The following is an 18,950-nucleotide window of genomic DNA, read 5'->3' on the forward strand; positions in this document are numbered from 1 at the left end:
ACACAATATTACTACAAAGAGACACAAAAAAACTACAAAGAGACTAAAACAAGTCCAAAGAGAAACAAAATGATCACAGAGACTCAACATGACTACAAAGAGATGCAGCACAACATATTGTCTTATTTTACAGTTGATATAGTCCTTATTTGCAGAACACGCAGGTTATTGTGGAAATTATAGAAAATTGTTCTTACCCCCCCGCGTTGTGTGGTGTGTCAGAATTACCTTTTGTATACAAACAGAAGCACTAAAGCTGGTTATCTCTTGTATGAGTAATTATGTGTAGCTTCAGAGCTGACTTGCACCGAAATCTTTTATCACACACTGAGCAGCTGAAAGGTTTCTCTCCTGTGTGTGTTCTCATGTGTCCGTGTAAATGTGAACTCTGGCTAAAAGAGTTCTTACAGACTGAGCAGCTGTAAGGTTTCTCTCCTGTGTGTGTTCTCATGTGTGTCTTTAAAGTTGAGTGCTGGCTAAAAGAGTTCTTACAGACTGAGCAACTGTAAGGTTTCTCTCCTGTGTGGATTCTCATGTGTCTCTTCAGATCTCCACTCTTGCCAAATGTTTTCTCACACTCAGAGCATGTAAATAGTTTCCCACCAGCACTACGTCTTGAATCACTGACACGGACTTCATCAGGTTTCACATAATTTAAACCTGACTGAGGTTCTCTGGTCTCCTTCCAATCACCACTGTCATCAGTGTCAGAAGAGTCTCCAGTCTTCTCATCAGAATCTGGTCCTTGATGTCTATCTGGATCTGAGTTCCTGCCTGGTTCTGGTCCTCCACAGTCCTCTCCATCAGCATCTGTTTCCAACAGCTGCTGGACGTCTGCAGGAAAACAGTAAACACACACAGAGACGTTACAAAGAAATATTAGTACTGAGCAGATCGTCTCCTGTACGTACACTTTTATTGGGCAGGAATCTGGGTTTGGGGTTTGGGCCGGTCTCTGACATCGCCGGCCCCGACTAAATTATATGCTTCACAGAACACGTTCAATTTACTCTCATACCGAAAGTCAATAATCAGTGAAAACTGTATCAACAGTATAAACTGACATTATACTCCTCGCGATCCGAGGACGCCATAGCACGGCTGGACACTACGGTGCTTTTAAAAACTTTTCTCCATAACCGCGGTCTGCGGCGTGCGCTCGTGCCGGTGCGACGGTCGGGGCGGGGCCGGCGCAGGTGCGAATGGCCGCGGTAGACCGGCGAAATACAGGGGCGGCTCGACTGTCACGGCGTCCATGAATCGAGGACTTCTTACTGGAACTGAAACGATGTACTGGGATTAAATTCTTTGTCAACAAAGAATTTGGTAAGTGACAACTGCGTTTGTTTTTTTACATCTGCAGTAACGTTTTTATGAATAATATTTGATGGCTCGTGCTCTTGTCTGGTGGAATGCGTGGATCCGCTGCAGGTCTGCTGGATTGATGTGCTTTGTTGTCATATGAATATATGTGACTGGTTCTTATGACTTTGTGGCTGTCATTGTGTTAATTACGATTTGACTATGCGAGTTACAAAGCGAGCTCAAACGTCTGGCACGACAGTGGGATGAAGGCATCAGTATTTGAGGAGTACACAACCAAGACAACAGAAGCCGGGCCGGAGGATGCTGAAGATGAGGCTGAAGAGGCAGAGATGGTTTACAAAAAGTGCTCATCTTGCAAGGACTGTCCAATCTGTTGCTACCGAGTTCTGAAGCAGTACAACCTCCTGACAGATGCATAGCACATCATAGGCCTTAACCTGTTGCTGTGTTCTAGGGCTACACGGTTATTAACTTCAATTTCATGTCCTACATTTAAACTGCAAAAACACTTTATCATTCTATTTCTCATCTATTGATTTGAAATACATCTCTGCAGTTTAAATCAAAATGCTGTGTGGCAGCTGCCTGTCATCTCATCCTCTGCAAACATCTTCATCCCGGAGTCCTTTTGACTTTAGCCACCATTGCAACAGCTTCTACTGCTTTTTTGTGTTCCGCTTTTAGAACAACTGAGAACCTTTCACCAGGATTCCTGCAGTTATACACATATTTTCAAGAAAGATCACACTTAGATGTAGCTGTAGATCAGCGGTGTCCTTATGTTATTTGTCCAAACAAATATAAATGTTTGCACTTTTAACTGCCTTGTTGTTGAAAGGTGCAATAATGCTCACTGTTTCTTAAAAATAAAAATACAATTAGTTTTGGAAGCATGTTCCTATGTCAGAACAACAAAGCCGACTCTGCTGACATAAGCAACAAAAACACGTTGTATATCTTTATTGTTATCCTGTACAGTACAACTGATTCTTCACTGTATGCTGAAATATTACATTTACTGATTGAGGTGCTACTACAAGTGTCTGCATACGCACCTGTAAACAGTTTAACAAGTAGAAAAATACAAAACCAGACGCCACTCATCAATATGTGAGGGGAAAAGAATGAAAAAAACAAACACAGAACAATTGGAGCTTCATAAAGCTATCGTACCTTTTGGTGGAGAGGAATTAAACAGAACCAGGATCGCTAAAGGCAGCGTGAAATGACTTCAGGGAGTCGGTGCTGCAGCATTCTTAGGAGATGAGAGGAATTGCACATATTTTCTAAAACAAGAATAAAAACAGGTTTAAGGTCCAGTGTCCTCGCTGCTTTAAAAAGCTACATTTGTATACATCAGGTGCACTAAGCACAGTCCACAGGAGACAGAACCAAGGAAGCGCTGCGCATCCCTGACAGAGAAGAAGAGAAGTCCACCACGAGCTCCTGAAAGAGGTGGTGGGAATCCAGATTGTTTAAGGCATGCATTCACAATGATGTAGAGCCAGGACACAACGTAGTTTGGGGGACTGTCAGGTTTCCAACAGTAACAGCAGTTTGTCTGTGGAAAATCTCGGAGCGGACGTGTCTCACAAAATAAAATACAAATTGTGGAAAACACTTGGCACCGTGATCTGCGGTGAGGAGTCGACATGTTTTTGTCTTCTGAATTCACAGGATAGACTTTGAGATTGTACTAAAAATGTGGTCAAATAACAGAATCCACATAAACTCTGTTCCACTCTTATGAATGACATGAGATCAAACTCTTGGTTAGTTAAAATAAAGGCTGATGAGTTAAGATGAGCTAATTTGGACAGGAGGCATTAGGGGAGTGATAACATGATGAGATCAGATCTAAAGGTCAGACTGAAAGATAAAAGTGTGGAATTATCACCCAGACCTTGTAACAGGCAACGAAAATGTCTCCGACCGGTAATTTAACACAGGCGCTGAGTCACAAATCAATTTGAAATAGTTGAGTTTGAGGGAAAACAGACCTCAGGTGAACTTGTCCAAACAAGTTCTGTTTTACACACACACACACACACACACACACAAGACGTACAGTCAGAAACCCATGCAAATACTAAAAAGTGCTGTGTTGTGCACATGTATGTTTATCGTCTGCACCAGCTGAAGTTTCAGAGCGTTCTCATCTCACGGACGTAACACTAAAAGAACATGAAGGCAACAGAGAGGGAAAAAACCACAACGTATAATCTCATTCAGACTGAAAAAGTGACGCTAAACACCTGCATCACATCTCAACACAACACGCATCTCAAAACCTCAATTTGTCCGTTCTGCTCAACAAACAATTCAAACAGCAGACCTCACTTGGTGCATCACAGAAGCAGGGACTCAGTGAAGCATTTGCATGGCTGATCATGTTAAGCTCCACTTTCAAGAGGAGTTTGAGATAAATTTGTACCAGTGACGGCCACGAGAGGGCGGACATAGACCGAGTCTTCAACACATCCAGCTGCAGGAGAAATGAGCCTCATCTGCAGAGAAACCGTCCTCTGAATACAAAACTGGTGTCAAAGCGAAACCTCTCAGCTGTATGAGGCAACAGCACATGGTGGCAGTTCAGAGATATGCATGTATGTATGTATATGTATAAATATATATATATATATATATTAATCTAAGATAGTCAATCTTTCCAAAAAGAGATCAGAGCACTCTATGTGTTTCATTTCTCTCAACATAAAATATCTTGTCTTGAGGCAAATTTAAGTTAAACATTTTTTATTTTATAAATATTCCAGGTGGTCATGTCGATAAAAGCAATGCTAGAAAATATACAAATTCTCACGACAGTAAGTTATTTTTGATGTTCTTACTGCTCCCTCTGTTTCAAGTTACACAACTGAGAGGTGCTGCCGGGACTCTATTTGTCTTTAAAGCCAATATGTGTCGGATTCAGACTGGACTCTTCTAGTGGTATTATTATTAAGATGCTATAATCACAGATGACCCTACACACTGGTGTTTTAACTGGTTAAACTAGACAAACCACAGCCTCTGGTAATGAGTTCTCCTTTAGACATCTCTGCCCTGCTGCTGCTGAGGACAGCGGTGGACCACAATAACAAGGGCACAATTGGAACAAGACTTAAAAAAAAAAGAAGAAAAGGCCAGCGATGAATCTCGTCAAACATGAGCCTTCAGTCGGCCGAAATCATTTTCAAGGCATCACAGATGCAAAAATGGATTGGAAAAACAAAACAGATTTAACTCCATGTCTCCATGTCCAATCACTGACTATTGGAAATGCTGTGTGATGATCCAAAATACTTCTTTTAGGCACAGTGATGTTCACCCGTTCGGTCTGACTCTACCTGATGAGACACGAGAAATTAAACTTCCACTCAATATAAGACATGATCCCTTTTTTCTTTTTTTACTTATTCGACGACAAGGAAACAATCTTTGGGGTGTTCTCGGGGTGGAGTTATCGTCCATCCTCTGTAACCCGCGGTGTCTCTGCCTCGATTAGCCGAGAGTGTCGAATGCAGACGAGAGTGGGCGATGATGCTTCGTCACCTGCTTCTTCTCTACTGTCTACTGTTGAAACTGGAGTCAGCGCTAGTGCAGCTTTCCTCGTAAGTGGGTGGGGGCTCTGTAACACACAAAGGCAGAAGAAAAATAAAGTCGGTGATAGAGCTGAAGTCCTGCCTCTGCTCTGTAGTAACTACTAAAGTATCACTGTAAGTCAGTGGATTTGTCATATAGGGTGCATCAGTCTATCTGAAATGTGATTCTGAATGTGCTTTTGACACGTTCCAGCTTTGACATGACAGAGTGAACATGGGTTTCTGTAATAATCATGGCATTACTCTGTGGTTATTATCTAACGAATAGATTGCATGCTATAGGACTCTTGAGCTTCAAGTGTGAATGCTTCAGCAACCGCATTAAATTAACTCAGAAGCACCTGCAGTGTTCGGTCATCCCTCACTTGTTTTCATGTGAAATGTAAAAGTGTCTGTCTTCACTAACTGGCCCGAGGGTGCGTTCAAGAGCACTTACCGTACCACGGTGTTTCCAGCATTACGAATACACAGCTGGTGCCCTGAGTTTTAAGGGGTTAGCATTGTCGCTCAACAGAACTGTAGTTTCAGTTTCAGACAAAAACTAACTTTGTGGGCTTGTTGAAGCTTGTGAGAGCTGTTCAAACGGCAACGTTTGGGAATAGTCAGGACCTCTGCATGAGTGGAAAGCTGCCTGACAGAATTTGGCAGGATTTGTGGCTGAGCGATAAAACGTTAGTGTGTGATTGTTTATATGTGACATGTGGGCCACGTGATTGTGAGAGTTCTTGTGTTTGTCTCATTCAGCTTTACCTATAAAAAGGACATATGACAACGCGACTGCAAGAGGCCACTCTTGGCTCAACACCAGCCAGGTTTAACCGGCTTTAGAGATCGAACTTCAGACAATTCATCACTTGAATTCACTGAGGTGAAAACATAAAAAAGACATTTCAAAGCACTGACTGTGATAGGGGTGACATGACCATTTAATTGGCCATTAAATCAAACTGCTATCTTGTGTGTCCCTGTGTGCATATGTGTTTGTCAGTGTGCCGGTGTCGAAGAACCAACCATGAGGGTAGTCCCAGCTGCTGTACTCTGGAGGGAGGATGAGAGAACAGGAAGTGGGGATGGGAGTCACGTTTCCCTCGGTGAAGAAAGGTATGGTGGCCCCGGTGGACACACAGAACAGGGGAGCGGACGCGTCGGGCTGTCTGTGGCCCGGAGGAAGGGCCGCACCCGGTGCGTGGCTGAAGGCGCTGGGGGACATGGTGACCGGCTGACCTGAGGGATCCTGCTGAGAGTGACTCTTGGTGGGAATCTCCTCACTGGCCACGCCGCCTGCACACATCCCCTCCTCTGGCTCCTCCTCCTCCGCCGGTGGAGCACTGGGAGTCACGCCCGCCGCACCGGGTGCGACGGTTGCGACGGTTGCGCCGCAGCGGTCTGGACGGGAGAGCACGGGCCTCGACGGAGACAAGTTCACGACGATGTTCCCAATGTAGATGGGCAGAGTCACGACGGCGTCTGGAGATTTTAGGGACACCTGAAACACAAACAGCATTTGTGACAGGAGAACAGGCCTCAAATGCGATTTGAACTTTATACTGCAATATAGTTAAGGCTCATTACATTTATTAGTTAAATTTGGGTACACATTTACAACTGATCCAAGAGAATAATTACTATGATATCCCTATAATACAGTATACGATGCTATTATTCATCCGGCTGCAATAAAATACACCAGAATAGGTGAAAACGTACAGTATATCTAGCTGCTGTGTTTACAGTGACAACAAGCTCTGAAATCTAAAATATTCTGAATGTGTGCAGGCGCCAGCAGGAACACAAAAACAACAAACATTAAAAAACAGTGTTGCCCTTTAAGTACGCTCCACAAATTTGGAAGAGAATGAACTTTGGAAGCTCAGAGGATAAGTCTTTTAAAATAATATTATGCACATCTAAACACACGCACACACACACACACACACACACACACACACACACACACACACACACACACTGACCTGAATGAAATAGTCAATGTCTATGAGGCTGCAGCGGGCCAGTGCTGACTGAGGAAGAGGAGGGACGATGATCTGCTCTCTCCACTCTGCATGTTTTCCTGCTTTCACTCCGGCTCCCTCCACCTCTGCGATGGTCCGCAGGTCGAACACAGGCCGCTTGGTCTTGTAGGTCACTTTCTGGTGCGCGGACACAAAAAGATGCGATGGTGACTTCAAACCGATTCACCCGCCTCTAGCTTATTGGAAGGAAAAGCGGCTCCTTCCAAAAGGGAGTAAGAAAACCTCTATTATTGTAGAGAGATTTCATGCGCTCCCACAGGGAGGTTGTAGTTCTATGAATGATAATTAATTCCTTAAAAAGGATAATTCCGGGGGGGGGGGGCGGCTGTTCTCATAATAAGGGCGACACAGATTATGCTTCTCATTTTTCAGACTCAGTGCACCTGTTCTGCGCTTAACACCTGAAAGCATTTGCGAGACAATATTTCCAAAGATGACTCACTGCAGCAAGAAGTTATGGTGGTACAAAAACAAACATAATTATTACTGATAATATTCACTGATCTACCTGTATGAGACTGGCCAGCACACACCCTGTGTCCTTCCCAGACTTGTTGTGGATCTCAGTGGCTAACTTGATGACCTGCCCGGGGATGTAACCCCTCAGGTCACTGCGAGCTTTCAGCATCAGGGTCCCCGTCTTCACCAGGAGGTAGCTGAACTTCTTCGTGGTCACAGCGTAACTCGGATGCTGTGGAGTCGCAGGATAAACGTTTGTTAGTGCGGCGATAAAGAAGCCTAAATTAGCTGATGCTGTGCTGATTATCTATCCCGGCTTAGTTCCAGAGTATCAGGAAACTCCGACAGTCATGTCGGGAAGAGAGTGAATGGTAAGTGAGTAAAGGAGGGAAGGTTGGGGAGAAAATGAATTAGATCCTGCTCTGCCATCAAATCAAATAAGCCTCGACCGAGACACGCGCTGATCTCCTCCTGTTTCTGCAACTATTTCGAAAAAGAACAGAAGAGCAGCATTCAGGTTTGTTCAGCAATACAACGAGCAGAGAGATTATCAAAAAGTAGGGACACTTGTGCTGCGAACACTTACTTCAATGGCAGGCACCTCATTTAGGTTGAGCAGGTTGAGCAGGTAGAAGGGCCTCTGGGCTTTGTAGTCCTTAGAGAAGCGGGGCGTGTCGATAGCTGCCCTCACGCGGTAAATAATCTTCCCAAAGGGCCCCTCAAAAGACGTCGGAACAGCGACTGAAGAGAGGATTGCAGACGTTACTTTGACACTGAGAACAGTTGCTGATATTTTGGGGGCGAAAGGACCGCTAAAGCCCATACGTTTGATTTTTCAATCAAAAGGTTTGAAAAAAGGTATTTTGCATCTTTGATAACCAGTAAAAATACAAAATGCTGCTCAGAATTAAATTGTTAGACACTACTAACATAGACAGATGTCGTTACAGTTACTTTCATGTGCATAGTACAGACTATTCTTTTTTTATTGAGACAAATTTTTCAGATTTTAAAGATTTTCTTTTAGAGTTAGCAGTAGGGGGAGGACAGAGCTGAAATTGTGTCCTTATCCACGTAGGCCTCTATCAGAGCTGTCACAAGAGGGAAGGAGCTTTTCAGACTGATTCCTGCACATTTGTCCAGAGTGGATAAAAGGACACTGATTGTTCTTGTGACTCGAGGAAAGGGCAGTGAAGAGCAGGAAACAGGGAGGCACAAGGCTGGAGGGAAGGCAATTTAAGGAGAGGCAGATAAAAAAACCTATCTGGGGAGAAAGCAGCCAGACAGACAGCAGGAGAGAGATGTTCAGAGCCAGAGGACAGGAAGAAAAAAAAAGCTCTTCTAGAAGTGTGAGCCGTACAAACAATCTGCCTGTACATTGCCAAACACCATCTACAAAAATGTGATTTATGTGTTGTCAAAACAAAAGCTGAGCCCCTCTCACTATCTTGAAGCGTTCCGTTTCTCACTGATCCTCATTCAGATGCTAATGTCAGCGAAGCGGGCGGCTGCTCCAGGGACAAGTCTGCTGATGCTGCTGCTGTCAATAAGAATCAAGCAGGAGATGTGGGTTGTTGTTGTGTTTTGTTTCAGACAGCTTGGGAGCCAGGACAGAGCTGTGGACGGACTGACAAAGGACAGACTGAAGCACCAGGCTGAGGCTGCCTGTGGCTGCTGAAATGTGGCTGAGGGTTGCGAAATCGGCCTTTTTGCCTTGAGCTGCAGTTGAACTTGCTAACTTCATTTCAAGAGGCAGCCCCCCTGACATCACGACTTGGACAACCAAGGAACCAAGTGAGCACTTTGTTGATTTGCAGGTCAAAAGATCTTGAAAAGAAATTGCCACCTACGTTGAAACTGGGCCACAGTTGTGGTAAAGGTTACAGTCATTCATGGTCCCCAGTGGATGAATCCCATTGAATTTTCCTCTGGTGCCACCGTGAGGGTTGTCAAACTCTAAGATGGATTGCCATGGAATTTGGTTCAGATATTACTGTTGCCCTCAGGATGTGCTGTCATCTCTTTGGTGACCCCTTGACTTTTCAATCAGTGCCATCATCAGAGTCCAAATTTCAATTTGTCCAATACCTTGCTTTGACTAAATACAGGCAAAGCTAACGAGCTTTGAAGACGCTTGTTCGGATGTCTGAGTTCCATGTTAACATCATTTCAACTGCATGTCAGTGACTATATTTCAATATGGCATCCGTTCCTGTTACAAGTTGAACTGTAGTCAGTAAAATGGTGTAATATGTAACCTAGACACCTAAAAATGGTTCTTCATCCAAATTTAGCCCCGTTTAAAGCTTGGCTTTTAAACCTGCCAATCACCAAGTCAAGAATTACTTTCGTGTTCAGATCAAGTAGAGAAGGTTTCATCTGATAAACATTGCTCGTGAGAAGGAATCCTGTTTGGAGGGAACTCTTTTGATTTGATTTCAAAAGCACGTATTTCATCCACACATATTTTGTCTCACAGCGTGCTCCCTGATTCCCAGCTCAGTGTTGGTGTTTTGAAATGTGTCACGGTTGACAGTTTAACTTCAGAAATCAACAGTAAGATAGGGAATGTTTGGGCATGTTAAGGCTGTCCTCGTCTTCTGCTGTGATCATCAGCTGCTCACTGGTTATTAGTTTATTCAGTTAATTTGTATGAAAACAAGGATTCTTGCGCGATAAGGATAAAAGGTTCTAGCACTCCATCAAAGTGTATCACTTTTTCGTCTCGTTTATTTTTCTCATCCTCAACGTGTATCTCATGTCCTTTTGGAATGAGGTCATCCACCATTTCATCCAACCCTATTTATCCCCTGAGTGTCTCTGCACTGAATCTATCTCGGCCTACGCCTTCCCCCGTCTCTTTGAATTCTTTGTTCCCTCGTTGAAAAAAATGAATCAGACCAGAACACCATCTGATGCCTCGACTCCAGATAAATGCTTGTTTTATAGCGGTTCCTCGAGAATCGTTGAACAGCTGAATCGTGAGGCCAGTGAAGATTCAAACCTCTCGCACTGACTGCATTCATGTAGCACCGTTATCCCACTTCACAGCACCCTCACATCCATCCCAGCACACATCGAGAGCAAACTGGGTCCCAGTGTTTCTCTGACAGAGTTCGAAGGTGAAACATCAACGACGTGATAATCAACGACCTGCTGTACCTGCCACAGCTGAGTCGGTGGGCTTAAGTGTATTATTAACTTTTTACTTCATTTGAAAAGAACTTTGAACCATTAACTGTCACGCTTCATCACACATTTAAACAAGCTTCAAGGTCTCCGTGTCTGTCTTTGAGTAGGAACTGATCAGCGTTCATTGGCGTGGACCCTGATCAGGAACAGATTATAGAGTTTTTATTTTTAGAGGATTTTGTTTTTAAATGTTTCTTCAATTCCATTCAACTTTATTGACATACTTTTGTACAACAATACATAGTATTTTCCTTCCAAGATAGTGCAACCTCTACCAGATGACACTGCGTTTATTTTATGAACTAACACACTTCATTCATTCATTCTTTATTTAGATGTTGCACATCATCATTCTCTATGGTTGTATGTGTTTATTCTGTGTTTTGATGCTGAGATGTTTTCATATCTACACATGAACATTTCATTAAGAGGATACAAAACTCATTATCACCATCACCTATTGGAACCCAGTGTTAAAAGTCAGGTCATTCTACCCAAAGACTTTATTTGCTGCAAGTCTATTTTAACAACAGACCAAATCAGACTGTGCTGTACCAGCAGGGGGCGTACGAGACACTTTATTCTCCATGAGCCACTTCTGGAGAGACAACCCACATGAATAGGGTGAACATGTTTAACTAATAGGTATCACCACGGAACTTTCCCACCTGATTACTCACATTAAGGCATTCTATTTCAGATTACAAGCACTCTAAACATGTATGTTTAAACATGCAAATTATGCAATATCTTATTAAATATGTCATAATGTGGGTTTGTCTCTCCTCATCACTACATGACAGTTAACATGCCCTGTGCTGATGCTCTCAAGTCAGAGGGTCTGAGAGGGGGGGGGGGGGGGGCATGAAGACCAATTAAACAGTGACTGCACAACAGGAGAGGGAACTAAAAATAACCCAATCTCCACCCCCCCGTGCTGCAGCCCACGCCTGAGAGAGTGCAAGATACCAGACAGACACTGCACTGTGTGTGAACCTCGCAGGTGCCAAGCATGTTCGGCTGATCTCCGTGTCATGTGCGTGAGTATGATGTCATTTATTTTACTCGTCAGCCTTCGGAAAAAAACTCTACGTAGCCGTGTATGTGAAGTGGCATGTGGAATACAGATTATTTATCACGCTGAGTCACGTCACAATCGGCATGGTCCTCCCCAAATCTCTTAAACATTAACTCGGTAAGGATCCTTCACACGGCATCGGTATCGCAGATCTGTGTGCGTCTGCTTTGTGTGGGAGACAAAGGGCTTAGGGCTGAGCACGTTGTAAGTACACTAACAGGAAAAAGTTCCATGCTATCAGATGTTATCGCAGACCTGGAAAACTATTACGAGACCGTAAGGCGTGCCTCCGACGTGGAGCAATGAAGTGGAACGGGTCACCTGGGTCAATCCCACACTCACCTGGAATGAGAAACTGGAAGGGGAAACTGTGCTCGCCTGCCGCCAGGGTTCCTGTAAAAGAGGAAGTCTCTCAGTTAAATGTAAATTACATGAATGGTTGCAAATACAGATCAGGGTCTGTGTGTGATTGTGTATATTTTGACTTCCCATACCCCCCAGTATACATTATGAGTCCTGTGAGGATCACCTACTTTCCCAGAGGGATGGAGTTTCTGAGACAAAGCAGCGTCATTGTTCAAAGACAGCTGAGCCGAGTCTTCTGTAGCGAACGAAACTAGCAACTGAAACCAATCAGCCGGTGTCGGAGGAAGCGGCAACACGTGTAGCTGGCAAACTTGGAGCACTTCTCAGCAAAGCTAATCAATGATTTATAAGCAGAGTGGCACCGTGGGGGAAAGCAGCGATCGACCCAAGACCGAGTGCATTCTTCTGCTCAGCTGAAACCTCTGCAGGTCAGCATCACTGGGATTAAAGAACAAGCCTGGTTTAATTCTAGATTTCTCTCATTGTCAAAAAATCCTGTCTACTCCATCTCTACCAAGGAGGCCATTGATTCCCATTGAAGAAGAAGGTCAAAGTATTTCCCCAAACAGCGGGGCACTGTAGCTTTCACAAATGTTACTCAAACAGGGGTAAATTGTGAATTTGTTGGGGACTATTTTCAGCTGCGGAATAATACACACCCGGGGATGTAGTGAGTATTTACAGCAGCAGGTGTATGTGTTCATGGTGATGAAAGAACATGTCATCTAGTGTGACAGTGGGGCTCATTGACAACAATGGAGCTCTGTGGCACAGAGGATTAAGATGTACCAGGCTCTGGATATACAGACCAGGCTCGATGGCATCAGCTCATTCTAGGTTATCTTTTCATGAGTTTCGTTCGCGATAAGAAAAATAAACACCGTCTCCAGCCTTTTCCTTTATAGATGTTGTCATGAATGCCTTCAGAATCTCACGCTGAGAAAATGAACACTATAGAAACAAAACAAATGTATTTTTACACATCAGGGTAGAGCAGCAGCGCAGAAGAAAAAGAGAAGTTGCTGAAGTGCAGCAGTACGAGAACTTTGTACTCCTGATCTTATCAGACGTCACGGGGTAAACAAAGGCAGACCTCGCTGTGTTTTCAGAGGCACATGTGTCATTCTGAGGATGTAAACAGGAAGTGCTCTGAAGGATGAAGAGGTGTTTTGTAATACAACAAACTCTGTTAAGTATCGCGTTAACTACTACATACTGTTTTATACTTTATTTCACAAGCGCACCTAAATTGATAAGAAGAGCATGAGGCACCAATAAGAGCCTTTCCATCTCTGTCACACTGGGAGCACCTTGAGAGAGTCGGCTTATGAATTCTCTAGATGATCTGACAGACCAATTCAATTCTTCCAGACATCAACATCTCATTAGGGACGGGCACAACTCGGCTTTTCCCCTGTTAGCCTCAGTTTACTGAGGGGAAGTGCCCAGACTGTGTGTGTGTGTGTTCATTTGCATCATGTTTACTGCTTGAGGAAGCAGTTGTGCTCAAAACCAGCGCTGTGCAGGTGCAGCCACTTTATATACTCAACTGTTGAGACATTGCTAAGACTGGCCAGAAAAGACGAAGGAAATCATGAAAGGAGGAGCAGATAGGCTCAAGAGCAAGCTGTTAGATGTTCTTAACCACAGCTTTCTCACCATGTTTGAGTATCCATCTAATCTAATATCTATCTTACCTACACCACTAATAACTACTCTAGCAGAAGACTAGTACACTGGACGGACAGGGTGACGATGTGTGATGACTTTAATCATCACCTTTAATCTGGTGCCATCATGAGGACAACATGCTTCTAACACAGTTATTGATATTGGCGTTACTACCAGCCAGTTTTCCCTCCAAATGTATCGCACATTTTAACCTGATTTCTAGAAAATCCGAATGCTTGTTTCCATCCATTGTGGTTATGTGATTATCTGGAGCTGGATCATCAAGATAAGCAGTAGGTGGTCGACAACTCTCCAGTCAGGTCACTGCAGAAGAGGAGGGCGCAACAAGATGACGTCATTAAAAAGAGTGACAGTCGGGCCTCAAACGGTGAAAACCAAAGTAGAAACCTGGATGGAAATGTGACATTTCTGTTCGTTTCCTGTTTTTGTGTGAGGACGGTTACATCACATCTGCTCCCATCGCACTGTGTCACATTGTGCTTTTATCGCTTTACACCTCAGCCAAGCGTAACAACTTTTTTGCAATATTTAAAAATGTTTTGAATTTTCTCTGTTTCCGCTCAGTTTTTTTAAATATGCAAATTAAAATGCAGATGAAAATAGGTGAATTTAAAGACCGACAGTAACTTACAGGTTCTGTCTCAGAAATAAGAGATTACAAATGATATCAACTCTTGTAATGATGCAAATCATAAAGAAAACTTTGCTAAAACATAATATTTATCAACACTATGCTGTGTTGTTAACTCAATTTAACTCAAAATATCACGGAGAGGGAAAGAACCAACAGCTACGACGATGTAACTCGTGTACAGTGCCGTTCTTTGAATGTCAACAAATGAAAGTTTTCTAAGATGTCCGAATTCTTAATGTTGTGGTAGATAACTCACTTCTCTTAGAATAGTTACAATAAACACAGAAGACCGATGATAGAAATCCTAAATGGGCGATTGAGTTGAGTAAAAGAGACCTTCGACCCTCGATACACTTTCTCTCCTTGGTTTGTATTTTTGGCCTTGTGGTGTCGAAGTACAACATCCATAAATCGAATAAGATGACATGGCAATAAAGGGAAACGTGTCCAGCATAGTCTAAATGTAAAGCTGTCAGTTTGTAACCAGGAACACGCTGCAGCAGTGTTCAGATCCTTATTGAACAGTGACAGGATGAAGAATGGACGCTGACATCACTGGTCTTCAGTCCTCCAACCGCCAAGCATCTGTGGCATACCACATTATCAGTCAGCCAAAGTGAGCGTCGCTTGCTTTGTGTAAGAGTGTGTGTGTGTGTGTGTGTGTGGTGGTCTTCTGTCACCCATGTGCCTTGGGGGCAGAGCGGCCCATTTTCTGAAGAGAATGGGATGTGGAAAAAATGTCAGAGATAAAGGGGAGTGCAGAGGGAGGGTGTGTGATGAATTATTTATGTCCTCCTCCGTTTGGAGTGTGGTGTGCCTGGTGTTTTACAGTGTACACTGTGTGTGCATGTGTGTACTGAAATATAGAATGTAGTTTGTCCTCAAAGATACTGCAAATGTGCTAAACATGGTGGTATTTATTCCGTTTCATTTTTTAAAATTTCTCAGATGAATTCCTACAAAGTTTTTGCCGCCCAATGTCTAACATAATAAGTATTTTTTTGCAGTTTGGTTCACTTTACAATTGTAGAGACCAACATTGAAAAAATACCAGAGTTTCAGTGGCAATACCAAAATAATTAACTTTGACTAACATAAAGGAATGAATTAGGTTTTTGTTTTTTTCATTTTTATTTAAAGAAAGCAAAATTCTTGTCTAAAAACAAACAGCTGTTCAAGAGCTTTACCAAAACAAAATACTGGCAAAATAATTCAATTTTAATGTGGAACTTCTGATCAAAGAATAAGTATAACAAGACAACAAATCTGACCAGACTGACTCCGCCTGCTTTCACTGGACAGCTCTTAATACCCTGAACACATTTAGGTCTGTATGAAAAACAAGTGTTGAGGTGTGATTTCCAGCCCTGCTGTTGTGTCTATATATATATGTGAAATATATATATATATATATATATATAGACTGGTCTGGTGTATACCACATGTTGAAGCACACAGTCCTGAGTGTTAAACACTGGCGTGCTTCTTGGTGTTTCCACCAGCATGTATTACGCGCTCCAATGACCGCCATTAAGTCCCTCAGTGCGATTTGCATGTACAACACATTTCATGCATGCATGGCACATTTCAGCTTCTGGCTGCGGGCGGTATCGGCAACCGATACAAAAGATGGAAGACAACCCCCACAACAAACGGTTGTGCGAGCTCTCGGGCATCAGTGCTTCAGGGCGAGATGGAACCCAGAGACCGGGGACCGGAAAAATGAAACCCGTCCGCTGTGGTGCATGTATGAGACCACGTCTAACCTCAGGGAGGCGGCATGGCGGAGAGGACGGCCGGAGCGTGACTACAGCGGATTGCTACTCGGACTGATTGAGGCTTTAATTCCTCACTACGCGGCTGCTAAAAACCTGCTGCTGCCTTTGTGAGATTAAGCCTGTTGCAGCAGACGTCCCATAAAATGAGGCAAAAGGCAGGAGGCTTCAGTCGCGTCATACAGCGTCGTTATGACATATAGGACGTAAGCTGATGGTGATGTGCTTTGCTGTTAGAGGACAGTTAATGTTTAGAACAGTTTTACTGAACTTCTACGCAACCATTGGTTTCCACTCACTGTAGTGCACATCAGATAGTCTTCAGGTCTCTTCATAGTGTGCACAAATATGAATGAAGATCAACAGCTGCCTGGAATCGGCAAAACGTGGTGTGATCATCGAATAAAACAAATGTAAAGCCTGAACATTATGGTCACCATTGATGCGCCTATGCGTTTGTATGAGGGCAACCGGCAGAAAAAGCTAATAAAAGCATCATGCTTTCACTGTCATCACCTTTGTCGGCCACCGACAACGTGCTGTTGAAGTACTGCTCCTCCAGAGTCCAAGAGGCGTCGTTCATTTTGTTGGAGACGCCACATGAGCCCTGACAGTTCACCTTGATGGCTGTGGAGAGAGGAGAGAAAAGGAGTCAAACTACTGGCTGAATGTTTACCGCTCTTGTTTTGTCTGACCAACAAAAATGCTTCATGTTAACACCCTTTTGGGAAATTGTCACTCTGATTCATTTGTCAAGCTGTTTCCTGTGTCGAAGTCTTGATCTTAACAGCTTTGTTTGTTTATTGTTGAATGTTATGCACCTTCCGCCACGACAAATTCCTTGCAGGTGAAAACTTGCGTGGCAATAAACGGTTCTGATTCTGATTCAGATTCTTTGTTATTTCCACTCTTGAGCATGTGACCTAAAAACTTCCATGACAATCATCATTCACATTCATTGTCTTCAGAAAGAGGAAGGTTGTCTCATGTAAGCCCACTCAGTTTGGGCACCACCAGCACAATAAACACTGATTAGCATGAGAATGACTCGCAAGGAGGGACGCCTCACTTAATCATTATGGGCCCTGTGGTGCTGGTCATGTGCATTTTGCTGTGGTTAATAATCACAACGGGCTGTGAATGGAGTTTCTGTCAACAGATGGAGGAGGAGTAACTTCATCAGGGAGCTGTTGGGAAACTAAAGAGGTCATGAATCACAGTACCGACTGTTCGTCAAACGCAGTCACGCTAGACCTGCGTTTGACGATGGCGATGATGAGGCAACAGGTGAGATAAAGAGGTCACATCGAGATTACTGAGAGTACAGATGGATGTGTGAACGAATGCAAATAGGTTTATTTGATACGCAATGCACACATTGATAGTCAGATCCATTGTGCTCTCGATGGGGATGTGATATTAGGCTGTAAGCTTATTCATTCACACAGTCTGTGATTTGTTTGCCAGCTGTCCTTTTTGCATTTGGCAAATTTGTTTTCGCCTGGCTTACCTGGTTGAAGTTTTTAGTATTTGTGTAATATTATTTGAATGAGTAGGCAGAGCTTTTGTACAAGTCGATCCGGCACAGGTTACGTGTGCAGTGGAAGCTACCATGGCGATCTACCCCGATAAGAAGTGGATCACCGCCATGGGACTGAAAACCCACGGTGAGCCCTGAAGTTACCTCGCTGACCCAAAACCCTGCTTGGTAGTAGAGGGCCCGGCTCTGCAGGGTGGTAACACAGCCTCTCTCTCTCTGTGGATCACTCCTCCTCTCTCTATCCCTCTTGTTGATCTATCTGTGAGGAAATAAAATCTCTCTGATAATGCGCACGCACACACACACACACACACACATTGTGACAGAAGCCAGAGGATTAAACAGTCCCAGCCTCAGTATGATCTCAGTATTCTGATAAGCAGCCAGACAGATATGGCCAAGTATTGTTCGAAATGTCAGAACAACACAGTCTGAATTCCTTTCCTTTCTTGTTTAGCACTAAAACCAAAACACAAGGCACATCTGAGGCTGATGGGAACGTCATTACTTTTGCAAGTATTTGGACAACGAGCAAAGTATTGAAATTTGACCTGTTGGTGGCGCTAGAAGAAAAGTCAGGGGATCAAGTCTTTATCCTCTGGTCACCATGGATATACGTCCAAACGTTCATGGCAATGAATGCTGCAGACATGCTTTGGTCACTAAAATCCTGGTGTGATAAGAACATGTGAAGTCAAAAACCCTTAATTAAAAACTCATGCCTCAGACCACTGTGTTTGACCGATCACATGATCGCACATCAACGCAGGATCCTGTACAGCTCACACACACACGCACACACACACACACACACACACACACACACACACACACACACACACACACACACACACGCACACACACACACACAAACACACACACACACACTCTCGCTCAAAGTGGCAGATGGCTGGGCTCTCCACACCGGCACCACTCTTGGCACGGTTCGGTGGAAGAGGGAGGAACCTCTGCCGGTAAAAACAAGAACCAAATCACACGACACAAAACAGAGTGTTGCCCTTCAACCGACTAACGCACATTTATCTGGTCATAAACTAAACCCTGCAATCTGCTCCTGCAGCCATCTGCCTCATTCTTGTTAGAGAATAATGCCTTTATACTCCACATCCACACACACCGTGAGCTTTCTGGAGTCCTCACACTTCACAGAGGCAACAGGAGAGGTGTAAAAGTACACAAATGCGACAGGAAAGGGAGTCATTACTGCTATTGTTTACAGCTGTCTGTTGTGG

The 18,950-nt window shown here is 43.7% G+C and overlaps 1 protein-coding gene across 1 annotated transcript in view; it reads right to left on the reverse strand.

Moving 5' to 3' along the window:
• Positions 1–2,287: 2,287 nt before the first annotated feature.
• arrdc1b (arrestin domain containing 1b) overlaps positions 2,288–18,950 on the reverse strand; it is a 33,080-nt gene continuing 16,417 nt past the window's right edge. Inside the window, exons 2-8 of the mRNA XM_079289015.1 lie at positions 16,674–16,784; positions 12,033–12,083; positions 8,007–8,161; positions 7,470–7,652; positions 6,902–7,078; positions 5,940–6,414; positions 2,288–4,954 (exon numbers count right to left, since the gene is read on the reverse strand). Of these exons, the coding sequence (XP_079145141.1) occupies positions 4,890–4,954; positions 5,940–6,414; positions 6,902–7,078; positions 7,470–7,652; positions 8,007–8,161; positions 12,033–12,083; positions 16,674–16,784 (1,217 nt within the window). The 3' untranslated portion in view covers positions 2,288–4,889. The remainder of the gene's footprint in view (positions 4,955–5,939; positions 6,415–6,901; positions 7,079–7,469; positions 7,653–8,006; positions 8,162–12,032; positions 12,084–16,673; positions 16,785–18,950) is intronic.

Source organism: Melanostigma gelatinosum, assembly GCF_949748355.1.
Source record: "Melanostigma gelatinosum genome assembly, chromosome: 18".
Taxonomy (NCBI): domain Eukaryota; kingdom Metazoa; phylum Chordata; class Actinopteri; order Perciformes; family Zoarcidae; genus Melanostigma; species Melanostigma gelatinosum.